A 26,069-nucleotide genomic window follows, 5' to 3' on the forward strand; every position below is an offset into this window, starting at 1 on the left:
ACAGTTGAACACTGCTTGCTGGCACAGTGGAGGGGGCCCTACGAGGTAATGAAAAGGGTCTCACCGGTCAATTACCTCATCAAACAACCCGACAGGAGGAAGAAGGTCCAACTCTATCACATAAACCTGTTGAAGAAGTACCATGGAAGAGAGGAGGAGGTGGCTTTGATGGCCATGGAGGGCCAAGGAAAAGAGGAGGTTCTACCACAGGTGCGCCATGGCCAAACTCTCTTGCCGGAACAGTCGAGACAGCTAGACAAGCTGATTATTCACTTCGGCCGGGTATTCTCTCCGTTCCCAGGACAAACAGATGTCTTGTTCCACCATATCCACACTGAACCCGGCAAGAAGGTGCATATCCGTCCTTACAGGATTCCTGAGGCCCGCCGAGTCATCGCCAAGAACGAGGTAAGGGAGATGCTGAGGATGGGTGTGATCGAGCCATCGACGAGTGAGTGGTCCAGTCCCATAGTCCTGGTCCCCAAACCCGATGGTAGTATGAGACTCTGCAACGACTTTAGGAGCGTGAATGCAATCTCTACATTCGACGCATATCCCATGCCCCGCGTGGATGAACTCTTGGAGCGCTTAGGAAAGGCCAAGTTCATCACCACCCTGGATTTGACGAAGGGATATTGGCAAGTGCCGGTGGCTCCAGAGGACCGCCCAAAGACCGCCTTCGCCACACCGGAGGGGCTTTTTCAGTATGTGAGGATGCCCTTCGGACTGCATGGTGCTGCTGCAACTTTCCAATGCCTCATGGATGCCATTCTACGGCCCCATCAAGAGTACGCAGCGGCGTACATAGACGATGTGGTCATCCACAGCGAGGACTGGGATAGTCACCTCCTACGACTACGGGCGGGGCTCATGAGTCTGGAAGCCACAGGGTTGACGGCCAATCCAAAAAAATGCTGCCTGGGTCTGTCCGAAGCGGAATACCTGGGGTACACCGTGGGGAATGGGAAAATACGCCCACAGGCAGAGAAGACCAGGGCAATTCGGGACTGGCCTCGACCCCAGACCAAGCGGGACGTTCGGGCCTTCTTAGGGATAACGGGATATTATCGCCGTTTTATCCCTGGATATGCAACCATTGCCAACCCCCTCACAAACCTCATCAAGAAAAACTTGCCAAACCGGGTAGAGTGGAAAGATGAGGCGGAGGAGGCCTTTCAATTGCTAAAAGAGGGCCTGTGTTCTGATCCCGTCCTACAGGCTCCGGACTTCTCACAAGAGTTCATTGTACAGGTAGACGCCTCGGATACGGGGCTCGGGGCCGTACTAGCTCAGGGTGAAGGCGAAGCAGAGAGGCCGATTCTCTTTATAAGTAGAAAGCTCAGCGATCGGGAACAGAGATATGCTACCGTAGAGAAAGAGGCCCTAGCCATTAAGTGGGCCCTCGATTATCTCCGGTACTACCTACTGGGTCTGAGGTTTGCATTAGTTACGGACCATGCGCCCCTCACGTGGATGGCTGGTAAGAGAAACAATAACAACCGAATAGCCAGATGGTTTCTTGCTTTACAACCGTTCTCTTTCCATGTCATCCACAGGGCCGGATCGAGGAACGGGAATGCAGACGCGCTGTCCCGACGCGACCAAGACGGTGCGTCTGGCGCCCGACCCTCCGGTCCGGTCCTGAGGGGGGAGGTATGTGGAAGGACCACCAGAGGGCAGGCTGGGCTCATAGATAGTAGCCCAACAAGGCATGTGAGACAAGGTAACCAGAGTCAATTAAGCACAGCTGACGGTACTAATGAGATATTCTCTTTCCCCTACAAGAGAGAGGATGGAACCAGCAAGAAGGGAGGAAGATAAACTATCTCTGGAGAATGGCTACGGAGAGAGTGGTGCTATCCAAGAAGATTCATTAAGACGGTGACGAATATGTGATTGTTGTTATAATTTGAAGATAACCGTAATCTGATCCTGTGTCATCTAAAGAAGACGTATGTTGTTCCTTTGGAGATTCTCATTGACTGTGTTGGAGTGTTTGTAGTGTCAGAAATCCCTCAATAGAGAACCGTGTTGAATCAAGAAAACCTACTCTGGACTCGTTTATTCCACCTTTCCACTTTAGAGTGACACCAAATGACTTGGTCCGCTCACAAATGTTTGCCAATTTGCTTCTGCGCAGATTATGTATTTTGCGAAATTGCAATTGTGCAATATTGGGGGAAAAAAAATTCATTTCCCAGGTCATTTTATTTTGGGGGGAAATGTGAGGAGTGACAGTCCTAGGATCCCGGTTACCTGTATTTATCCCTAATGCACGCTCTGTAAATTGCTTTGGATAAAAGCACCTGCTAAATGCCATATTAGAATTGAATATGTATCTAGGTATACAATTCACAATACATTACAGCTGTCTGAAATAACTATATTCTTTAAAAGGAAAAATAAATAAATATCTCCCTTTCACATCTTTAACAGTAAAGACAAAAACATATCTCCCATACAAACAGCTAATATGAACAAGTTTCCCTTCTTCTCTACTGAAACTCTACCACGCTAACTGTATACTTATGATATTTGCAGAACACCCTAAATGTTCCTATGTGAACTATTGCTTGATCATAGCAATAGGAAAAATTATACATCACTGTACAGGAAAAATCTTCAATCTCATCTCAGCCTATCATTACCCTTCATAGTGCACAGCAACATTGTCTGACCCCTCTCTCGTTCACATTGTCTCACCATATCTCACCACTTCTCACTGGTGGTTCCTCAGACAAGCAGGTCAAAGACCACTTTATCGTTTCCAGGAGCAACAGGTTCTACAAAAACAAGGTGAGATATGGTCATCCTAGTCATCCTCAGACACAGGATGAGCTACAGGGATTTCCACTAGGAAGCATTCCCTGAAGAAGGTCATGACAGAATTCAACAAGTAGCGTTGGCTCTTCACAGAGTAAATGTTGTGGCCTTCGTCTGGGAAGATCTAGGGAACAGAGAAATAAATAGTTGTTCATTATCATTATATTGAATTCTACAGCAGAGTAGTTTTACATTTACTGTTATTACGAATTAGATAAAAAAGAAGTGTTAACTTACATGACTACCACTATTATCAATGTCACAACACACATGCAGAACTACTGTTATTAATTACACTTCAACATAGACTCAGCGATATGACGTAGACGCACAAAGTAAACAGCATAGTGGGTCAATTTCCGCAACGACTAAAAACGGTGACGAGCGAGGCTTAACTTCTCCACTGTTTCGGTCCTGTAGCTACCATGTTTTAAGAAGCCAACTCCTGCACAGATACTGTGGGTGACTGTGTGAGAGCGAAGTCTTGCATCTGGCTCATCGCAACACCTGCAATGCTGCTCGTGGCAACGTAATTCGGCTGAGTCTACCTTTATTTCATTTTACTCTTATCATTATCGCTCCACTATTTCATTCTTGAGTTCTCCCTCTCCCTCCTCTCCTACTTACTTTTCAAAGGTGGGGCCTTTTTTAAATATCAGACAGATTTTCCTCAGGGCAGGTTTGGCACCGCGCAGCAGGTAACTATTTTCACTTTGTCAAACTTTAAATAATAAATGATTCAAGGCAGAGGGGGGAGGTCAGCTTCAATTATACATGCATCACTGAGGCCTCCTTTGTCTGCGACATTAAATGGCACTTTGCATAGGAAGGGAGAATGTAACTGGTCACCTGCAGAGTGTAGTTAACATTTGATATTGACAGAAGTTTCACCAGCTCCGCGGAATGCTGGAAATGAACGGTGGCTGAAAGAGAGATAATTGAAACGTTGGTGTCCTTGCTCGATAAGCATTTTCATTTCAAATGAATAACATTGTAGGCAATTTCACAAAATTAAATGTAATACTACAGGGTTGAGGCTGGAACAATGTCATAGTCATTAAGCTATTGAGAAATGAACTAGATCGGATGCAGTATACAAAGCTATAGCACAATAGACGAACAATTGATGATTCTTCTTATAAGTTCTAAGTATAAAATGCACTGTATCTCATGTGCACAAGTACCTGGTATGCAATTATAGCGTGTGCTGCTCAGTTCTATTTTTGTGAGTGCCTGTCAATCATATCTTATTTCATTAACAACAGTATGATACATCTGTCTTTTTATCCCCACTTAAGGCTAACAATCAACTGAACACAATGAATAAGCCCATCGTTTGACTTAAACACTGTCTGTCTGACAGATAAAACGCTAATTAGATAACTGCTTATCTCCTATCTTTTTCATTAAACCTACAAAATAAGCTCCACATTGAAGTCCAACAATAGCGTGCAACCATGCCCTGAGTAGCAACTAGAGAGAACTAGTACTCACCATCTGCTGTTCCATGGATGATGAGAAACCTCCGTTGACCTGTGCCTGTGATGTTGGGAAGCAGACTGGAGAGCTGTTCGAGACACAATGACAATTTTATATCAGTGAAAGATACTGAAAACATACTGTAAATACCAACTAGTTTTCTATAAGAGAAATGCATTCAAGCACAGCTTGGTGTGATTTAGCAGAGGCTTGCCACTACCAGAGGCTTGCCATTAGCGAAGAATCAACAGATATGACACTATTGCAGTGTAACAAGTGTTTATTGGATGAATTGCTAATGATAAGATTAAATGTAGAATTTTCAGTGCTTCCCCCTTGACCACCTATCAATATTTAATTAAAAAAAAACATAGAAAGTCAATCATACTTGGTATTTAAGCTCATCCTGGACCGGAAACCCAAAGTAACGCTCAGTGAAGGCAGAACCTTTAGAAAAATACAACATAGTTAAGTGTGTTTTTGGTATTTCTTTCATTAGTCCACTATTAATACAGTCCCAAAATGTTTTGTGTCAGCAGTCAAGTTTTCAAGATATTGGACTTTCAAGAAGCAAAGTGTCACTTGCCACATCATCATGAGGATGTGGCAAGTGACACTGCTTGAAAACCCAATATCTTGAAAAGTTGACTGCTGACATGCAAAACTTTCTGGGACTGTATTAACAGTGGACTAATTAAAAAAATACCAAAATATAGTTTTTGAGTGGATTTTTTCACTAAGTCTTTGAAAAATGACAGGTAGGAAACATGAGATTGACCATGTAAAGTAAAGAGCAAAAATTCAGGCGAACTGGAAAGTGAGAAAAGATTCCAGTGATTGCATAAACAGAAAGCAGGTATATTTTCCCTTATTATTACGTTTAAAATCCCTGAACAATCAATGGGCTTCATACCACTGTGTTTTGAGGAAGATATTCAAAGGCACCTCTGAAGTAGTAGGAAATACTGTATTTCCTCCCAGTGCCTGCCGTATTTCTATAGAGTAAAAGTGCATGCTGGTCTTACCATTCACATGAATGGTATAAACAACAACATCCTTCAGCCTTATTGGACGGGCCCTACATTTCAAGTCAATGGATGAGTGCTGCATCCACCTACCGTATTTGACAAATCCTGATGTATTAAGTGGCCATCACCATAACTTCTAAGAGATATTGGACATGACTTGACAAACTCTATTAAATGAATGGCTACTGAAAGGATTTATCTTAGACTGGGAAATTACCGTAGAGTCTCCAGTCTGTCACGGGAGCAACTGCAACCCCACATCTGAACATGGAGCCAGAGGAGAGGAGTAGAAGAGAGCTCAGGAAACCCCCATAAGCCTGGGGAAACACCCCCAAAAATAGTTGGACATGCAATGTTGGTTATAGGTAAAAACCCATGTACTGTAAGTAAGAATACAAAAAAAGGGGTTATAGCTAAATATACCATATCCACAAATATTCCAAATTACACTTCCTTACCTTTCCATAAACAGCAACCTTATTTTTATCCACATATGGCAGCTTGGTCAGGTACCTAATAAAATACGGGAGGGTATTAAAGTCTAACATTTCTGAAATGCAATGAATCAGTTCCCATCGAATCAACAATTTCTTTCAACAGTATCCATGTGAGAGCTTTCAGATCATGTTCAGATCATGCTCCAGTACATACTCTACTGCTGCGATCTGGTCCTGCACCTCCACAGTTCCCAAACGCTGGTGGACTTCATGTAGGACCCTCTGGCCCAGGAACCCACTCCCACTGCCGTCCAGGCGAGCCACGATGACATTATCCGAGCTGACCAGAACCGAGTCCCAGTCAAGAACAAATTGGTCACTCACCGCCTGGCCACCGGGGGCACTGTCACTATGGAACACCATCAAAGTTGGTCAAATTGAATTTACCATCAAGGTTCAATATGAGTGACTTCTGGTGTGTTCAGTGCTCATTGGAATATCGTATTTCCTAGTAGTCATAAATACAACAGGAGTGTGTTCAAGTGTTTTTGAAGTCATAACAACTTTCAACCACTGACATATGAGCTAGGTAGCTAATAATGAGTTAACTAGATTGCAAACATTGACAAAAAGGTAAAACTAGTTCGATTATTCACATTATTAAAGGGCAATTCTGCCACTTTTCAACCTCATATTAATTTCTCCAGCGTCTAAATATGTTAAGATTGCATGTTTCTATAGTCTGTGGTTAAAAAGATGAGAAGAAATGTCCTAAAAAATGCTTTTCTGTTACATCAAAGGCTAGGATTAGGAAAAACTGATTTTCAAAACCTGCAATGAGTTTTTTTTTTTCTTACTCCCTATTGCGAATCTCACAGTGTTTGAAAATCACCGTTTTTTAACAATGTTTTAACTTATGATCATCGGGAACAACTTTTTAGCCTATTATTTTGTTTCTATAAAAGTTAGAAATGTGCCATTTTCAAATATGTACTGTAGACACTGGTATTGTGCTGGAGATAATGAAAATGAGATTGGAAGTGGTAGAATTTCCCTTTAAGGTTGTAAATGGCTTTTTTTTCTCATCATGTGGTTGAAAATGTAAAGGGTCAATGATGAAATGTCCCAACTCGTAAACTCTAAACTCAGGTATCACCTTCTGGTTTACAACTTGTAACTCTTATGTGGAGGATCTGTCAACTGGTTAGTTCCGTGTCGGAATGTTGGATTTACGAATTTCCGACAGCACCACTCATTCTATATCACAAGTTAGGTTTCCATCCAATTGGCGACAGATTTTCATGCAAACATAAAAAAATCTGATAAAAAAACACTGCGCATTTTCCCACCAGAGATGTAATTCCATCAAATTGACCCGTTGCGGATAGAAGGATGTGTGTAATGATGCAGTGCACATAAAAGTTACTTTTGTGGTTAAATTCCCATGCACCGAATACAATATACAAGTTAAATGGGTTTCAATCGCATTTTCAACTTTACTGATGGTTTTGTCACAACATTCTGAATGCTGATTGGTTAAAATTGCTTTCCAGCCGGTGTCTATTCGACAAGTTACCACCGGCTAAATCTATGACGCTAAAATGCATATTTACTCTGTTCCCCCTGACTGCGCAATCCACTGTCTTATCAGCCCAGCCAGGCACTTTATAACTTTTGATAAACATCTCCACTATAAAAAGCATCTAGACATTCTCACATTTCTTTTAGACTAAGATTTCGTTTTCAACAGCGGAGAGTTGTAAAAACCTTGCTTTCTGTCTCTCCGACATTTGCAACATTGTTTCAATATTCAAATTCGATCTCCAGCTTCCCATAGCAAGGAACATGACGGGAGTCGGGACGAGACAGACAGGCAGTGTTTCTCAGTCAGTCAAAATCATGAATCAGCTGGCATCATTGTTATGGATATACAGTGCATTCGGAAAGTATTCAGACCCGTTGACATTTCTACATTTTGTTACGTTACAGCCTTATTCTAAAATGAATTAAATAGTTTTTCCCCCTCATCAATCTACACAAAATACCCATACTGACAAAGCAAAAACAGGTTTGTAGAAATGTTTTAAAATGTAAAATATATATATATATATATATATATATATATTGACATTTACATAAGTATTCAGACCCTTTACTCAGTACTTTGTTGAAGCACCTTTATCAGCGATTACAGCCTTGAGTCTTATTGGGTATTACGTTAAAAGCTTGGCACACCTGTATTTGCGGAGTTTATTCCATTCTTCTCTGCAGATCCTCTCAAGCTCTATCAGGTTGGATGGGGTGAGTCACTGCACAACTATTTTCAGGTCTCGCCAGAGATGTTCAATCGGGTTCAAGTTCGGGCTCTGGTTGTCCCACTCAAAGACATTCAGAGGCTTGTCCAGAAGCCAGTCCTGCATTGTCTTGGCTGTGTGCTTAGGGTCGTTGTCTTGTTGGAAGGTTAACCTTTTCTCCAGTCTGAGGTCGTGAGCGATCTGGAGCAGGTTTTCATCAAGAATCTCTCCTTACTTTGCTCCATTCATCTTTACCTCGATCCTGACAAGTCTCCCAGTCCCTGTTGCTGAAAGACATCCCACAGAATGATGCTGCCACCACCATGCTTCCCCATAGGGATGGTCTAGGTTTTCTCCAGAAGTGACGCTTGGCATTCATGCCAAAGAGTTCAGTCTTGGTTTCATCAGACCAGAGAATCTTGTTTCTCATAGTCTGAGAGTCCTTTAGGTGCCTTTTGGCTAACTCCAAGCGGGCTGTTATGTGCCTTCTACTGAGGAGTGGCTTCCGTCTGGCCACTCTACCATAAAGGCCTGATTGGTGGAGTGCTGCAGAGATGATTATCCTTCTAGAAGGTTCTCCCATCTCCACAGAGGAACTCTACAGCTCTGTCAGAGTGACCATTGGATTCTTGGTCATCTCCTTGACCAAAACCCTTATTGCTCAGTTTGGCCTAGCGGCCAGCTCTAGGAAGAGACTTGGTGGTTCCAAACTTCTTCCATTTAAAAATGATGGAGGCCACTGTGGTCTTAGGGACCTTCAATGCTGCAGATTTTTTGGGGTACCATTCCCTAGATCTGTGCGACACAATGCTGTCTAGGCTCTTTACGGACAATTCCTTCAAACTTATGGCTTGGTTTTTTCTCTGACATGCACTGTCAACAGTGGGACCTTATATAGACATGTGTGCCTTTCCAAATCATGTCCAATCAATTGAATTTACCACCGGTGGACTCCAATCAAGTTGTAGAAACAGGATGCACCTGAGCTCAATTTCGAGTCTCATAGCAAAGGGTCTGAATACTAATGTAAATAAGTATTTTATTTTTTATACATTTGCAAACATTTATAAAAACCTGTTTGTCATTATGGGGTATTGTGTGTAGGTTGTTGAGGAAAATAATTTATTTAATACATTTTAGAAGTCTGTAACTTAACAAAATTAACAAACAAAAAAGTCAAGGGGTCAGAAAACTTTCCAAATGCACTGTATACAAAAAATGTTGTTGAAAAAAGGTAAAACAAAATGAAGTACAGCTAGTTTGCAGTCTTTCCAGCTTCAGTTTGAAGTGATTGTGTTTGCTGTGTTGTTGAAGAACAGTGTCCTGACGAGTGAGTACATTTTCTATGCCAGGCAAAATTGCACCTCATTAGCTCATTGTTATGGATATATCCAAATAAATTTTACTAGAAAACAGCTTAAACAAATCCAAATGCAGCTACTTTGCTGTTATTCTGGCTGCAGTTTTTGACGTGACAGTAAGTTAGCCATAGTTGGTTAGCTAGCAAGCAAGGGATAAGAACATTGCCAGCCAGTATGGTAATAGCACATTTAGAATGAACAACTGGGTCACGTCCATAGATACAGAACAAAAAGACTGAATGGCTGAGTCGCGTCTCTGGCAACCGAACCGATAGAACAAACGACTAGCCGGCTTGGGTAGCAACCCTAGATTTGTGTCGGGACTAAATCTTGTGGAAGGACGAAATAGTATGAATAAATAAATCAAAATAAGGTTTTTAATTGAAAATATGTAAATCATTATTTGAATATGTTGGTAACCTGTTGTATTGGGCGGCAGGTAGCCTAGTAGTTAGAGAGTTGAACCAGTGACCGAAAGGTTGCTAGATCGAATCCCTGAGCTGACAAGGTAAAAGTATTTTGTTCTGCCCCTGAACAAGGCAGATAACCCACTGCTCCTAGGCTGTTATTGTCAATAAGAATTAGTTCTTATTAACTTACTTGCCTAGATAAATAAAGGTTAAAATATATATATTTTTTAAATAAACGTGATAATGCCCTCAAAGTCGATGTTTGGAGGATTTATTGGCACGGTTTGCCGGCCCGAGACGCAATTTCCGTGCAAATATATCCTCCAAACACCGGCTTCTCGAGCATTATCACTTAAATATCCACTCTGGTGTCAGGTCCTGGCCAGTATAAGGGGTTATTTGTTATTGTAGTTAGGTCAGGACGTGGCAGGGGGTGTTTGTTTAGAGTGTTTCGGGGTTTGTTGGGCTATGTTCTATGTTAGTTATTTCTATGTTTATCTAGTATGTCTAGTTCTATGTTTAGTTAATGGGGTTGACCTTCAATTGGAAGCAGCTGCTCCTAGTTGCTTCGAATTGAAGGTCCTATTTAAGAGGGGTGTTTTCTGTGGGATTTTGTTGGGTAGTTGTTCCTTGTTTAGTGTTTGTGCACCTGACAGGACTGTTTTGTTTTGTTCTTTTTTTGTATACATATTTATTTGTTTCTCCTTCTTCAAAATAAAAAGAAGATGAGTATACATATTCCCACTGCGTTTTGGTCCAATCCTTACAACAACCGTGATAGAACTACCCACCAACAAAGGACCAAGCAGCGGGGCAAGGAGCACGATGAAGAAGGATGGACATGGGCGGAGATGAGGATGAGCATATCCAGGGCTATGGAGCAGTTAAGGGAGCCTGGGAGGCAGCCCCCTCCAAAAAAATTGGGGGGGCACACGGGCAGTTTGGCTAGGCCAGGGTTGAGCCCTAAGCCAACTCCCCGTGCTTACCGGAGGCAGCGTGGTACTGGTCAGGCTCCGTGCTATGGGGTGATGCGCACGGCATCGAGGCCGAGCATCCACAGGCCGGTGTGCTCGGTGCCAGCGTCCCGCATTTGCCGGGGGGAAGCGGGCACCCAGCCAGTACGGGTGGTGCCAGTCCTGCGCTCGATACCTCCAGTGCGCCTCCACGGCCCACTGTATCCTGTTCCCGCTCCCCGCACTAGCCCTGAGGTGCGTGTCTCCAGTCTGGCGCCTCCAAAGCCAGCACCACGCACCAGGCCTCCAGTGCGTCAGCCCAGTCCAGCTCGTCCTGCTCCTGCTCCTCGCACTAGCCCTGTGGTGCGTGTCCCTAGTCTGGCACTTCCTAAGCCAGCCCCACGCATCAGGCCTTCAGTGCGCAGTCCCCGTCCAGAGCTTCTGGCAACAGTGCCTCGTCCAGAGTGTCCGGCAACAGTGCCTCGTCCAGAGCTTCCGGCGACAGTGCCCTGTAGAGAGATGGCCCACAGTCCGGAGCCAGCAGAGACGGCCCACAGTCCGGAGCCGAGAGAGACGGCCCACAGTCCGGAACCGAGAGAGACGGCCCACAGTCCGGAACCGAGAGAGACGGCCCACAGTCCGGAACCGAGAGAGACGGCCCACAGTCCGGAACCGAGAGAGACGGGCCACAGTCCGGAACCGAGAGAGTCGCGCTACAGTCCGGAATCAGCGCAGCCAGAGTCGCGCTACAGTCCGGAATCGGCACAGCCAGAGTCACCCTATAGTCCGGAATCGGCGCAGCCAGAGTTGCCCTCCAGTCCGGAGCTCCCAGAGTCGCCCTTCAGCCCGAGGTCTCCAGCGACGAGCATCAACCCGAGGTCTCCAGCGACACACATCAGCCCGAGGTCTTCAGCGATGCGCCATAGCCCAGAGACTTCGGGAGGGGTAAAATGTAATAAGTATTTAGCGGGGGTGGACAGGTTAGGTTGGGGAGTAAGGCCGGAGCCTGAGCCACCTCCGTGGTGTGAGGTTGGGGAGGGGGGGTGTAGCACGGGAACCGTCGGTGAAGGTGGCCACCCTCCCTTCAGTTAGGATTATTTATTTTTTGTTTTGGGGTTTATTTTTTGTGTTTATTTTTTGTGTGAGGTGCATCTGGGGTCTGCACCTTTGGGGGGGGGGGGGGGGGGTACTGTCACGTCCTGACCAGTATAACCTCTATGGGCTAGGTGGGACGCTAGCGTGCCACCCGTGGTGCACTCCATCAACAGCAGGTGCATTTCAAGAGCGGCAAATTTGAATCCAAATAAATGTCAAAATTCTAATTTTTCAAAAATACAACTATTTTACACCATTTGAAAGATAAACATCTCCTTAATCTAACCACGTTTTACGATTTCAAAAAGGTTTTACGGCGAAAGCATAAATTTAGAGTATGTTAGGACAGTACATTTACAAGAGTTGTGTGTAATGTTTTGTCAAGTCAAAGACAGGGTCACCAAAACCATAAAACCAGCTAAAATGATGCACTAACCTTTTACAATCTCCATCAGATGACACTCCTAGGACATTATGTTAGACAATGCATGCATTTTTAGTTCTATCAAGTTCATATTTATATCCAAAAACAGCGTTTTACTATGGCATTGATGTTGAGGAAATCGTTTCCCTCCAATAACCGGCAGTCAAGTCAGCGTCACAAATTAAATAATTAAAATTAGAAAACATTGGTAAAATATTATATTGTCATTTAAAGAATTATAGATTTACATCTCTTGAACGCAATCAACTTGCCAGATTTAAAAATAACCTTACTGGGAAATCACACTTTGCAATAATCTGAGCACTGCGCCCAGAAAAATACGCGTTGCGATACAGACTAGACGTCATGTTGGGGAGATCTAAAATCGAAAATACTATGTAAATAATCCATTACCTTTGATTCTCTTCATCAGATGTCACTTCCAGGTATCACAGGTCCATAACGAATGTAGTTTTGTTCAAAAAAGCTCATCATTTATGTCCAAAAATCTCCGTCTTGTTAGCACATGATCTAAGCCAGCCGGACTTCTCGTCATGAACGAGGGGAAAAAATATATTTACGTTCGTTCAAACATGTCAAACGTTGTATAGCATAAATCATTAGGGCCTTTTTTAACCAGAACATGAATAATATTCAAGGTGGACGAATGCATACTCTTTTATAACGTATTGGAACGAGGGTACCCAACATGAACTCGCGCGCCAGGTGTCTAATGGGACATCATCGTTCCATGGCTCTTGTTCGGTCAGATCTCCCTCCAGAAGACTCAAAACACTTTGTAAAGGCTGGTGACATCTAGTGGAAGCAATAGGAAGTGCCAAAATATTCCTCAGCCCCTGTGTTTTTCAATGGGATAGGTTTAAAGTCAATACAACACATCAGGTATCCACTTCCTGTCAGAAAATGTCTCAGGGTTTTGCCTGCCAAATGAGTTCTGTTATACTCACAGACACCATTCAAACAGTTTTAGAAACTTTAGAGTGTTTTCTATCCATATATAATAAGTATACGCATATTCTAGTTACTGGGTAGGATTAGTAACCAGATTAAATCGGGTACATTTTTTTATCCAGACGTGCAAATGCTGCCCCCTAGCCCTAACAGGATAAGGGGTTATATGTTATTGTAGTTTGGTCAGGACGTGGCAGGGTGTTTGTTTAGAGTGTTTCGGGGTTTGTTGGGCTATGTTCTATGTTAGTTATTTCTATGTTTATCTAGTATGTCTAGTTCTATGTTTAGTTAATGGGGTTGACCTTCAATTGGAAGCAGCTGCTCCTAGTTGCTTCTAATTGAAGGTCCTATTTAAGAGGGGTGTTTTTCTATGGGATTTTGGTGGGTAGTTGTTCCTTGTTTAGTGTTTGTGCACCTGACAGGACTGTTTCGTTTTGTTCTTTTTTTGTATACGTATTTATTTGTTTCTCCTTCTTCAAAATAAAAAGAAGATGAGTATACATATTCCCGCTGCGTTTTGGTCCAATCCTTACGACAACCGTGACATCTGGTTTTGACACGTGCACTCTAACCAAAAGCTCACAGATATACAGTTCGGGTAGGCTAGCCGACATGATGAGATTATTATGGGCAAAACAGCAAGATTATTTTTATTTGTCGAACAGCAGCCAAGAATTGTTCGAAGGAGCATCAAGCTCATCACCGTGTACTTTAACCACCCTGTGAAGTTGATCATAATTTATTTAATCTGTAGCCAAATTAACTGCATGCTTTCCCGAGTCGTAGTGGGAGGACCACATTAACATATCACTGCGTGACTCCAAGTTTACATTGAAATGATGGTTATTATATAAATATTCCGGCATAAAGGCATTTCAACCACCATTACTCACATAATTAATTTTACAGACACAAAAAGATCCCACCTTGTCTAACGTATTTAGTTTTTTCGACATTTGCAAAGTTTACCGACAAATTAGCAGTTTCCATCAGGCCTGTCGTGACATTTTTTTATCTGACATTTACTTTACTCGCATAAAAAGGTTGGATGGAAACCTGGTTACTGATACAGAAATAAGACTTTTTGGAAAATCACTATCTGGATAAACACACTTCACAGAGACTTATTTTCTAAGTCCCTGGAGAGATATAGGGAATGACAATAGTCTTTATTTTGATCCCTCAATAACATCAGGAGAAATGTTGATGCAAACTTGGTTCTGCTATTGCTCTAAAACAATATTTAATCTGAAGCCATTGATAAGGATAAGGATTTAGGGAAATTTCACATACAGTACACTCCAAGATAAGGATTGGTGAAGGGTAGGATACGTACAGGATCAGCAGAAGTGGATGCGCTGTGGCCTCATCAAAATCTATTGGCAAGGTCAGCTCCAGACGGAGTGCTATAAAATAAATCAGAAATCCCTTACACCTCAAATGCACATTGATTATACTAAGTGCCAATCAGGCTTCCAAATGTAGTATCTTAACATATCATGTTTATTTCTACAATGAGAATCTTGAGAGAATCTTCATATGTTAACCTGTTCTGATTGCATGATATTATGATTTGACAAATTACATGTTACATCGCTCGACAAATGACCAAGCAACTGATTACATTGCAGACACATTTACATGTATGGCAACATACATATAAATCAAGAGTGAAAAAACATGAACAAAAGGCAATCCTTGAAATGGAGCTAGAAATGAAGGTGCAGTCTCCATTCAGAAGCCTTAATGAAATGTAGCACATTGTGTCTAATTGCACACACGGTTCAGAGTGAAGAACCCATATGGCGAGCCTTCCCATCTAATTGGATTAGTAGATTGGCAGGCTTCTCATTCCAGAGCTGATTCATAATCACCTCACAAAGTTGTGCACCTGTTCTTTTAATTGTGTTTATCCCTGGTACCTGTTTATTATGTACTCCGGCACTTCAAGCTCCATGGCTCACACTACATCTAAAAACCCTGCCTGTCGATTTGTCTGCATGTAGCAAGTCAACAGCTGAAATATGTTACCTGTTACTAGTGTTGCTATTATTACTGTTGCTATTACTCCATGAATTAACCACATGAGGGATAAGGATGATGATTCATGATGATGCTGATGATGACAATGATGCTGACAACTATGATTACAGTGACAGTGATAATGATGGTAATGATGATGTTAATGCCCAAAGATGATTATGAAGATGATGGTCACGATGATAGAATGATCATGAGAAAGATTGGATTGTCATACCAAAGTTGTTGATTTGTAGGGTCCTGATATCTCTCCTTGGTATATTCCTATATATCAGTGCATCTCTTAGTGCAGTGTTCTTCTCCAAAATGTCATTCTCTATATACAGAGATGGAAAAATAAATATTTGGATTAAGCAGACACATCATCTCTCTTAAATCCATCATGGTAAAGCATTATGTTTTAATATCTGCATAGGCTCCTAATTGCATATAATGTTATTAAATGTATTTGCATTTACAGTGCCTTCAGAAAGTATTCACACCCCTTGACTATTTCCACATTTTGGCTTGTTAGAGCCTGAATTTATAATGGATTCAATTAGATGTTGTGTCACTGGCCTACACACAAAACCTCATAATTTCAAAGTGGAATTATGTTTTTAGAAATGTTTACAAATTAATAAAAAATGAAAAGCTGAAATGTCTGGCAACCCTAAATACATTTTGCTTAGAAATGTACTCACTCTATCTGCAATAACAGTGTTTAACCTGATTTTTCAATGACTACCTCATCTCTGTACCTCACACATACAATTATCTGTAAGGCCCTCAATTGAGCAGTTAATTTCAAACACAGATTCAATGTTTACATATCTTACATTACTCATCTCATATGTATATACTGTATTTTATACCATCTATTGCGTCTTGCCTATGCCGCTCGGCCATCGCTCATCCATATATTTATATGTACATATTCTTATTCCATCCCTTTACATTTGTGTGTATAAGGTAGTTGCTGGGGAATTGTTAGATTACTTGTTAAAAACTACTGCACTGTCGGAACTAGAGGTACAAGCATTTCATTAGATATTACTGCGTTGTCAGAACTAGAGGCACAAGCATTTCATTAGATATTACTGCGCTGTCGGAACTAGAGGCACAAGCATTTCATTAGATATTACTGCGCTGTCGGAACTAGAGGCACAAGCATTTCATTAGATATTACTGCGCTGTCGGAACTAGAGGCACAAGCATTTCATTAGATATTACTGCGCTGTCGGAACTAGAGGCACAAGCATTTCATTAGATATTACTGCGCTGTCGGAACTAGAGGCACAAGCATTTCATTAGATATTACTGCGCTGTCGGAACTAGAGGCACAAGCATTTCATTAGATATTACTGCGCTGTCGGAACTAGAGGTACAAGCATTTCATTAGATATTACTGCGCTGTCGGAACTAGAGGCACAAGCATTTCTCTACACCTCCATTAACATCTGCTAACCATATGTATGTGACCAATAAAATTAGATTTTGATTTTTGAACCACAAAGACCAGGTAGGTTTTCCAATGCCTCGCAAAGAATTCCACCTATTTGTAGATGGGTAAAAATAAAAAAGCAGACAATGAATATTCGTTTCAGCGCGGTGAAGTTTGGCAGTGGCTCACCCATTACGGCGTTAGGGGTGGCGACCCACTTGTGATTGGTATTTCTTTTGGTATATATATATATATCGCTGTGCTAGTGGCGTCACTACAGACCCTGGTTCGATCCCGGGTTGTGTCACAACCGGCCGTGATCGGGAATCCCACAGGGTGGGGCACAATTGTCCCAGAGTCCGGGTTAGAGGAAGGTTTGGCCGGGGTAGGCCGTCATTGTAAATAGGATTTTTTTTCTTTACTGACTTGCCTAGTTAAATAAAGGTTAAATATTTGTTGTTGTTGTAAATAAATACAAATGAAATATATATATCAAACTGGTTCATTTGGCCAAAAAAGTTAATAAATATTTATTGATTAAATGAATTGAATCTATGTGTGTATATATATATATATTAAATAAATCAAGGATTATGTTTTAAATGCTCATAAAAGTGCAATGTGTGAATTTTCTAGTTTTAAAAATATACTGCTCAAAAAAATAAAGGGAACACTTAAACAACACAATGTAACTCCAAGTCAATCACACTTCTGTGAAATCAAACTGTCCACTTAGGAAGCAACACTGATTGACAATACATTTCACATGCTGTTGTGCAAATGGAATAGACAACAGGTGGAAATTATAGGCAATTAGCAAGACACCCCCAATAAAGGAGTGGTTCTGCAGGTGGTGACCACAGACCATTTCTCAGTTCCTATGCTTCCTGGCTGATGTTTTGGTCACTTTTGAATGCTGGCGGTGCTTTCACTCTAGTGGTAGCATGAGACGGAGTCTACAACCCACACAAGTGGCTCAGGTAGTGCAGCTCATCCAGGATGGCACATCAATGCGAGCTGTGGCAAGAAGGTTTGCTGTGTCTGTCAGCATAGTGTCCAGAGCATGGAGGCGCTACCAGGAGACAGGCCAGTACATCAGGAGACGTGGAGGAGGCCGTAGGAGGGCAACAACCCAGCAGCAGGACCGCTACCTCCGCCTTTGTGCAAGGAGGAGCAGGAGGAGCACTGCCAGAGCCCTGCAAAATGACCTCCAGCAGGCCACAAATGTGCATGTGTCTGCTCAAACGGTCAGAAACAGACTCCATGAGGGTGGTATGAGGGCCCGACGTCCACAGGTGGGGGTTGTGCTTACAGCCCAACACCGTGCAGGACGTTTGGCATTTGCCAGAGAACACCAAGATTGGCAAATTCGCCACTGGTGCCGTGTGCTCTTCACAGATGAAAGCAGGTTCACACTGAGCACGTGACAGACGTGACAGAGTCTGGAGATGCCGTGGAGAACGTCCTGCTGCCTGCAACATCCTCCAGCATGACCGGTTTGGCGGTGGGTCAGTCATGGTGTGGGGTGGCATTTCTTTGGGGGGCTGCACAGCCCTCCATGTGCTCGCCAGAGGTAGCCTGACTGCCATTAGGTACTGAGATGAGATCCTCAGACCCCTTGTGAGACCATATGCTGGTGCGGTTGGCCCTGGGTTCCTCCTAATGCAAGACAATGCTAGACCTCATGTGGCTGGAGTGTGTCAGCGGGTCCTGCAAGAGGAAGGCATTGATGCTATGGACTGGCCCGCCCGTTCCCCAGACCTGAATCCAATTGAGCACATCTGGGACATCATGTCTCGCTCCATCCACCAACGCCACGTTGCACCACAGACTGTCCAGAAGTTGGCGGATGCTTTAGTCCAGGTCTGGGAGGAGATCCCTCAGGAGACCATCCGCCACCTCATCAGGAGCATGCCCAGGCGTTGTAGGGAGGTCATACAGGCACGTGGAGGCCACACACACTACTGAGCCTCATTTTGACTTGTTTTAAGGACATTACATCAAAGTTGGATCAGCCTGTAGTGTGGTTTTCCACTTTAATTTTGAGTGTGACTCCAAATCCAGACCACCATGGGTTGATAAATTGGATTTCCATTGATTATTTTTTGGTGATTTTGTTGTCAGCACATTCAACTATGTAAAGAAAAAAGTATTTAATAAGATTATTTCATTCATTCAGATCTAGGATGTGTTATTTTAGTGTTCCCTTTATTTTTTTGAGCAGTGTATATAGTTCAAAACAAGCTGTTCAGTTACTTACTGCTCTGCCCCTCAGTGACTGCCAGCAGTGCCTGTTCCGCCTCCATGTGTGCAAAGGCCACGAGAACATTGCTTGGATTGTGTTGCCAGCTATCTGCTATGAGTGGGAACAGCCCCAATGAAATCACAGGATTTCATAGCATAAATTATAACAGCACAAAGTAAATGGACCATCCAGGGGGGCTCAAATATGCATTGGTTTAGTCAGAACTTCTGGGTCTGCTCTATTCTCCTCCTCCCAATGAGTCTCTCGTGCCAAACGGCTTACTTTCCGAATGTGAGACTACAATAGATCTGCCTTATTAGGTGAAAAAGCAAAAAGCAAATTGTAATTAACTTGTAATTCAATTATTATAAATGTCTTAGGAGCCTGGGACCTGATAAACTGGGCAACTACATCTAACAAGAGTCAAAGGACAGATGGATACCCCACCTAGAATCTTCTCATCGCAGATCTGGTAGGACAAAAAATCATGGCCAATTGTATCGTTTCCCCCTGACGTTATTTATCAGGTTCTACTGTAGGTGACAGGGCGACATGTTGTGTAGACTAAAACAGCATAAAACTTGGTGTATCACAAGGCATGATCAAATTGATCATTCAGCTACAGTAATTTTGAGAAACACAGAGAAATTCTTTGTTCGTTTTAGCTGTTAGCTTGCTGGCTAGTTAGCTCCCATGCCAATTTCAAGTCTTTCTAAACTCACATCTGACTAACTCGGAAATATGAAGTTATTTCAGAATGAACATTTACTGGCTAGCACGTCATGCTTTGTGATATTAGCTATCCCCAGTTAGATAATGTGTTAACTTATTGCATCTGTATGCTGATTGCGTTCTCCCTGTTTGCACTCGTTCGTGAGCTGGCTGCTCGTTCTAAATAGTATAATCTAATCTGTTCAAAACAGTGGCAGCATGTGCAGCAGTGGTTATTCGGTTTTTGACATGCAAAAGTGAAATAGGTGTATTTATGCTGTCGTTCAAATGCACAGATTGCTGTATACTGTATATCTTATAAAAGAGACTACCAGTAGTTCAAAAACTTGACATCATATTTTTTGGCCTGCGGTTTTGTTGACGACTCCAACCATCTTGCGCCACGGTTATTAATTACACTTTGGATGGTGTATCAATACACCCAGTCACTACAAAGATACAGACGTCCTTCGTAACTCAATTGCCGGAGAGGATGGAAACTGCTTAGGGATTTCATCATGAGGCCAATGGTGACTTTAAATCAGTTACAGAGTTGAATGGCTGTGATAGGAGAAAACTGAAGATGGATCAACAACATTGTAGTTACTCCACAATACTAACCTAAATGATAGAGTGAAAAGAAGGAAGCTCTACAGAATAATAAATATTCCACAAATGTCCTGAATACAACGCGTTATGTTTGGGGAAATTCCAACACAACGCATCACTGAGTACCACTCTTCACATTTTCAAGCATGTTGGTGGCTCCATCATGTTATGGGTATGCTTGTCATTAGCTTGAAAATCTATGGCAAGACTTGAAAACGGCTGTCTAGCAATGATCAACAACCAACTTGACAGAGCTTGAAGAATTTAAAAATAATCATGTGCAAATATTGTACAAATCCAGGTGTGCAAAGCTCTTAGAGACTTACTGTCACGTCTACTCCTGCTCCCCCTCTCTGGCACTCATTGTCGCCAGTTTACTTATTATTACTCACACCTGCACCTTATGAGACTCACCTGGACTCCATCAATTCTATGCTTGCCTCCCCTATATCTGTCACTCCCTTTGGTTCTTTCCCAGGCAGTATTAGTTATGTTTCTCATGTCCAGACGCTACTCTTGTTTTGTATTGTTCCATGTTCTATTTATTACCTGTACTTGCGTCCTGACTCCCAGCATCTGTGTTACACTTACCCAGAAAGAAAACGTATTTAGGGTTGCCAGACATTTCAGCTGTAATTGCTGCCAAAGGTGATTTTAACATGTATTGACTCAGGGGCGTGAATACTTATGTAAATTAGATCTTTTTGTATTTAATTTTCAATACATTTGCAAAAATGTCTAAAAACAGGTTTTTAACTTTGTCACTATGGAGTATTGTGTGTACCATAGATGGGTGAGAAAAACAATCTATTTGATCCATTATGAATTCAGGCTTTAACCCAACAAAATGTGGAATCAAGGGGTATGAATACTTTCTAAAGGCACATTGTATGCCATAATATCCTAAAATAGACACATCCATAGTTGAAAATTAAACCCATTTTATTGAAACGAGCGGCATAATCAAATCATATGGTAGAACTGATTCAATAGACATGATTCCTTTAATTTAATCACATTACCATATCGGTTCACACACGTTTTCCAAACACATCCCATTCAATGCACACACATGCGTTAGGATTCCCAGGTTTCATTTAAATATTGTACCACGTCCACATCCATCTAAATGAGGATCAAATTGCTAGGAAACTGATTCAGCGATATACATTTGTCGTGGCCCCACGGAGGATATAATGATGCAACTTTAATGAGTGAATTAATCAACATCACTCACGCACTGTGCCTGCAGAGGAAGAAGAGGTTGATCATTTATCTACTCCAGTATCCTAGACTGCTTTACAAATGGCATTTTAATCCCTATTTAGAGCATTACTTTTGACCAGGTCCCGTGGGTCAATAGGCTGGATTCTGCAGTAAATAGTATAGAACCAGGTGTACTCCCAGGTGTAACTCCCTGAATTAAGTATAAAACGTTGACCTGCTTAAAAAATGTCCTTTCTTCCCCTCATCCCACTGTTCTTCCTTTCTTACACAAGCAAGCAGTATACACACAGTGCCATGGTTGTTATTGTTTGAATTGTTGGTGCTCTTGTACTTACTGCTCATGTCATTCAGTTTGTAAAGAGTGGTTCTTGGTATACCAGGACCTGCAGAAACGAGACCAAGAATAAACATTTTTGTTCTTTTAAGAATTTAGAATCATTTGTTAAGCATTTCATGACAACATTTGTAAGGGGTGCATACTGGCGGCAGAGAAGTCAGACGCAGGAGAGCAAAAACTGTGTTTCCAACGGCACATTTTAATAATAAAAACCACAGGAAAACAGAACAATCAATGAATGGGTACAAAACCCGACGCACACCAGACATAATGTGCACAAGCACTTACAATAAACAATACCGGACAAGGACATGGGGGGAACAGAGGATTAAATACACAACATGTAATGATGGAATTGAAACCAGGTGTGTGGGAAGACAAGACAAAACAAATGGAAAATGAAAGTTGGATCGGCGATGGCTAGAAGGCCGATGACGTCGACCGCCGAACATCGCCCGAACAAGGAGAGGGACCGACTTCGGAGGAAGTCGTGACAACATTTTAAATGTCAAATGTCTGCTAATTATTATTGTAATTTATATGTTGTACATTCAACTGAAAATGTTATATAAAACATACTGCAAAATTACATGTATCCTACTCAGATTGAACTGATTTTCTTTATTGAACTATTACCTCTACAGTTCAGCAGGACATACTGATAGTCTGGGTTGAAGACTGCATCATAATAGGAGCATTGTGTTTTGAACAGGGAGCAGGTCAGGCATTCACGTTGAAATGGGTTTACCGCCGACACCCTGATTGAAAGAAGTCGAGAAAATACTATACGGTAAGAGGTCAGAGTTAAATTAACTTGAGAGCTTGGTTCCTACAATATACAGTGCATTCGGAAAGTATTCAGACCCGATGACTTTTTCCACATTTTGTTATTCTAAAATGTATTAAACAGTTTTTTTCCTTAATCAATCTACACACACAATACCCTCTTGGGTATGACGCTAAAAGCTTGGCACACCTGTATTTGCAGAGTTTATTCCATTCTTCTCGGCAGATCCTCTCAAGCTCTGTCAGTTATTTTCAGGTCTCTCCAGAGATGTTCGATCGGGTTCAAGTCCGGGCTCTGGTTGGGCCACTTAAGGACATTCAGAGACTTATCCTGAAGCCACTCCTGCGTTGTCGTGGCTGTGTGCTTAGGGTCGTTATCCTGTTGGAAGATGAACCTTCACCCCAGTCTGAGGTCCTAACCGCTCTGGAGCAGGTTTTCATCAAGGACCTCTCCATACTTTGATCTGTTCGTCTTTCCCTCGATTCTGACTAGTCTCCCAGTCCCTGCCACTGAAAAATATCCCACAGCATGATGCTGCCACCACCATGCTTCAAGTAGGGATGGTGCCAGGTTTCCTCCAGAAGTGACACTTGGCATTTATTCCAAAGGTTTCATCAGACCAAATAATTTTGTTTCTCATTGTCTGAGAGTCCTTAGGTGCGTTTTGGCAAACTCCAAGCGGGCTGTCAAGTGCCTTTTACTGAGAATTGGCTTCCATCTGGCCACTCTACCATAAAGGTCTGTTTGGTGGAGTGCTGCAGAGATGGTTGTCCTTCTGGAAGATTCTCCCATCTCCACAAAGGAACTCTGTCAGAGTGACCATTGGGTTCTTGGTCACCTCCCTGACCAAGGCCCTTCTCCCCCGATTGTTCAGTTTGACCAGGTGGCCAGCTCTAGGAAGAGTCTTAGTGGTTCCCAATTTCTTCCATTTAAGATTGATGGAGGGCACTGTGTTCTTGGGGACATTCAATGCTGCAGAAATGTTTTGGTACCTCTCCCCAGATCTGTGCCTCGACACAATCCTGTCTCTGAGCTTTACGGACAATTCCTTTGGCCTCATGGCTTGGTTTTTGCTCTGACATGCACTGTCAAGTGTGGGACCTTATACAGACTGGTGTGTGCCTTTAAAAATCATGTCCAATAAATTGAACTTACCACAGGTGGACTCCAATCAAGTTGTAGAAACATCTCAAGGATGACCAATGGAAACAGGAAACAGCTCAATTTCGAGTTTCATAGCAAAGGGTCTGAATACTTATGTAAATATGTTTTGTTTTTTTACATTTGCAAAAAATTCTAAACACCTGTTTTCACATTGTCATTTTGGGGTGTTGTGTGTAGAATGATGAGGGGAAAAAAATATTTTATCCATTTTAGAATAAGGCTGTAACGTATCAAAATGTGGAACAAGTCAAGGGGTCTGAATACTTTCCAAATGCACTGTACCTCGAGACAAATGTTTGGACCAGAGTTGATATCTGTTGGACATCTAACATCTGCATATTGGCAATTACTATACTTTCTATTTAAATGAATGTGTACAGTACCTGTACAGTTGTCTTTGTATTGAACTATCTTCTGTGCTAAGGAAATAACTATAAAAAGACAGAAGAAAATATTTTGTTAGGATCCATGTTCAGTCGTTATGACATTCCTGAACATTATTTTGCAACTGAATTCATCCCTACATCGAAGGTATGTCAGAGTAGGGTTGCAAAATTCCGGTAACTTTCCCAAAATTCCCAGGTTTTCCAGTAATCCTAGTTGGAGGATTCTGAATTTTCTGCTTATTCCGTCCTGATTATGTGAATCTTCCACTGGGATTTTGGGAAAGTTACCAGAATTGTGCAACCCTATGTCAGAGTATGGTCTGAGTATCAGTCATGTACACTGTATCTGCTTCCTCATCATACTCCAGGATCTGAGACACCTCCCAGCTGCCAGAGGTCAGGTGGCGCATGTTGACCTCATCACCATTGAACTGAGCAGGGAAACAAAACAAACACATATTACATCACCCGCAGCAACACGCTAGATGCAACATAACCTTGTATAGCCCATGTGCGATGCAAAACAAAACAAGGCAGTAAACATGTCGTCCCCCATGAATGATGCAGTCCCCCCCCCCCCCCCGCCCCCTGGGTCAACCAGTATCATTTTTAAAATTACGGATCTCTATGGCAAGACGCATCATTCACCCAAGTTTCATCCAAATCAGGTCAGTGGTGTCTGAGATATAACATGGGTTAACTAGACTCATATCCCTTAGCGTGTGTTCCAAATTTCATCACTCTGAGTCAAACAGATCAAGAGATATAAACATGTGCTCATTATAGTGCCACCGTATGGGCAATATGAATGAGTCTTGACAGTGTTTACAACATGTGTAAATAATCTTGTTACAATATGAATATCTTTGACTAATTTATATGCATTTACAGTATGTACTAGACCATGCCCAAGTGAAAGTTTAGGTCAAATGGTGTGAGGGGCGTGACCTTTCAAAGTTCGCATTTTCAATCTCTTGTTATAGCGCCACCATCTGGCCAATCAATGTAATTTTGTAAATGCCGGATCTCTATGGCAAGACGCATTATTCACAAAAGTTCCTTCAAAATCAAGCCAGTTCTGTCCGAGACGTCGTGTGTGACTAACGTATTAACGCACTAACGGACGGAGACAGGTCCACAGCCCCCTCCCCAATTTCATCATGGGGGACAACAGAGAGCGAATAACCTAATTGAGACTTTCTTTACCACAACTATGACAGCTGAACATCCTACCTGGTCAGATATCATTGTGATATGGTGGAATGACCCTCGTCCGCCATGTTTTATTGGCATGGTCAGGAAGAAGGTATTCCCATCCTTGGAAAACAATGGCTCTTCATTCTGTAAGAAAAATTAGTGTAGCCAACTGGTCATGACCAGAAAAAAACGTTTAACATTTATTAGGCGGATTTTCTGGTTTTGCAAGGTATTTCCTTTGTATCCCTCTCCAGTGAAAAGTGTTGCACAATATATGTAGCTAAAGAAATTCTTGAATGAACTTGTGTAATATCTGTGTAATAACAATATGATAAACCCTATGCATGCTTACCTGACGATCAAGCCACTTCTCTGATGTAATCACATGTTTCTGATGAGGAAACAGAGAGAGGTTAGTGAAGGGTATATGTGTCTGCTGTTCAAACCTTTAACTGTAGACATGGACAACCCATCGGACCTTTCACAGTGCAAAGACAGTAACGTGTACACTACCACTCAAAAGTTTGGACACACCTACTCATACAAGGGTTTTTCTTTATTTGTATTATTTTCTACAGTGTAGAACAATACATTTTTTACTTAACACTTATTTTTCTTAAAACTGCATTGTTGGTTAGGAGCTTGTAAGTAAGCATTTCACTGTAAG

At 42.1% G+C, this 26,069-nt stretch overlaps 1 protein-coding gene across 1 annotated transcript in view; it reads right to left on the reverse strand.

Moving 5' to 3' along the window:
* Window positions 1-1,090: 1,090 nt before the first annotated feature.
* Window positions 1,091-26,069, reverse strand: part of LOC106586116 (inactive dipeptidyl peptidase 10) — a 71,481-nt gene continuing 46,502 nt past the window's right edge. The window contains exons 12-26 of the mRNA XM_082969264.1: window positions 25,755-25,793; window positions 25,439-25,546; window positions 24,545-24,636; window positions 24,203-24,250; window positions 22,505-22,626; window positions 21,867-21,914; window positions 15,534-15,632; window positions 14,613-14,682; window positions 5,982-6,176; window positions 5,789-5,843; window positions 5,548-5,647; window positions 4,691-4,749; window positions 4,318-4,390; window positions 3,673-3,746; window positions 1,091-2,947 (exon numbers count right to left, since the gene is read on the reverse strand). Of these exons, the coding sequence (XP_082825390.1) occupies window positions 2,813-2,947; window positions 3,673-3,746; window positions 4,318-4,390; window positions 4,691-4,749; window positions 5,548-5,647; window positions 5,789-5,843; window positions 5,982-6,176; window positions 14,613-14,682; window positions 15,534-15,632; window positions 21,867-21,914; window positions 22,505-22,626; window positions 24,203-24,250; window positions 24,545-24,636; window positions 25,439-25,546; window positions 25,755-25,793 (1,317 nt within the window). The 3' untranslated portion in view covers window positions 1,091-2,812. The remainder of the gene's footprint in view (window positions 2,948-3,672; window positions 3,747-4,317; window positions 4,391-4,690; window positions 4,750-5,547; window positions 5,648-5,788; window positions 5,844-5,981; window positions 6,177-14,612; window positions 14,683-15,533; window positions 15,633-21,866; window positions 21,915-22,504; window positions 22,627-24,202; window positions 24,251-24,544; window positions 24,637-25,438; window positions 25,547-25,754; window positions 25,794-26,069) is intronic.

Source organism: Salmo salar, chromosome 25 (genome assembly GCF_965601325.2).
Source record: "Salmo salar chromosome 25, fSalSal1, whole genome shotgun sequence".
Lineage (NCBI taxonomy): Eukaryota > Metazoa > Chordata > Actinopteri > Salmoniformes > Salmonidae > Salmo > Salmo salar.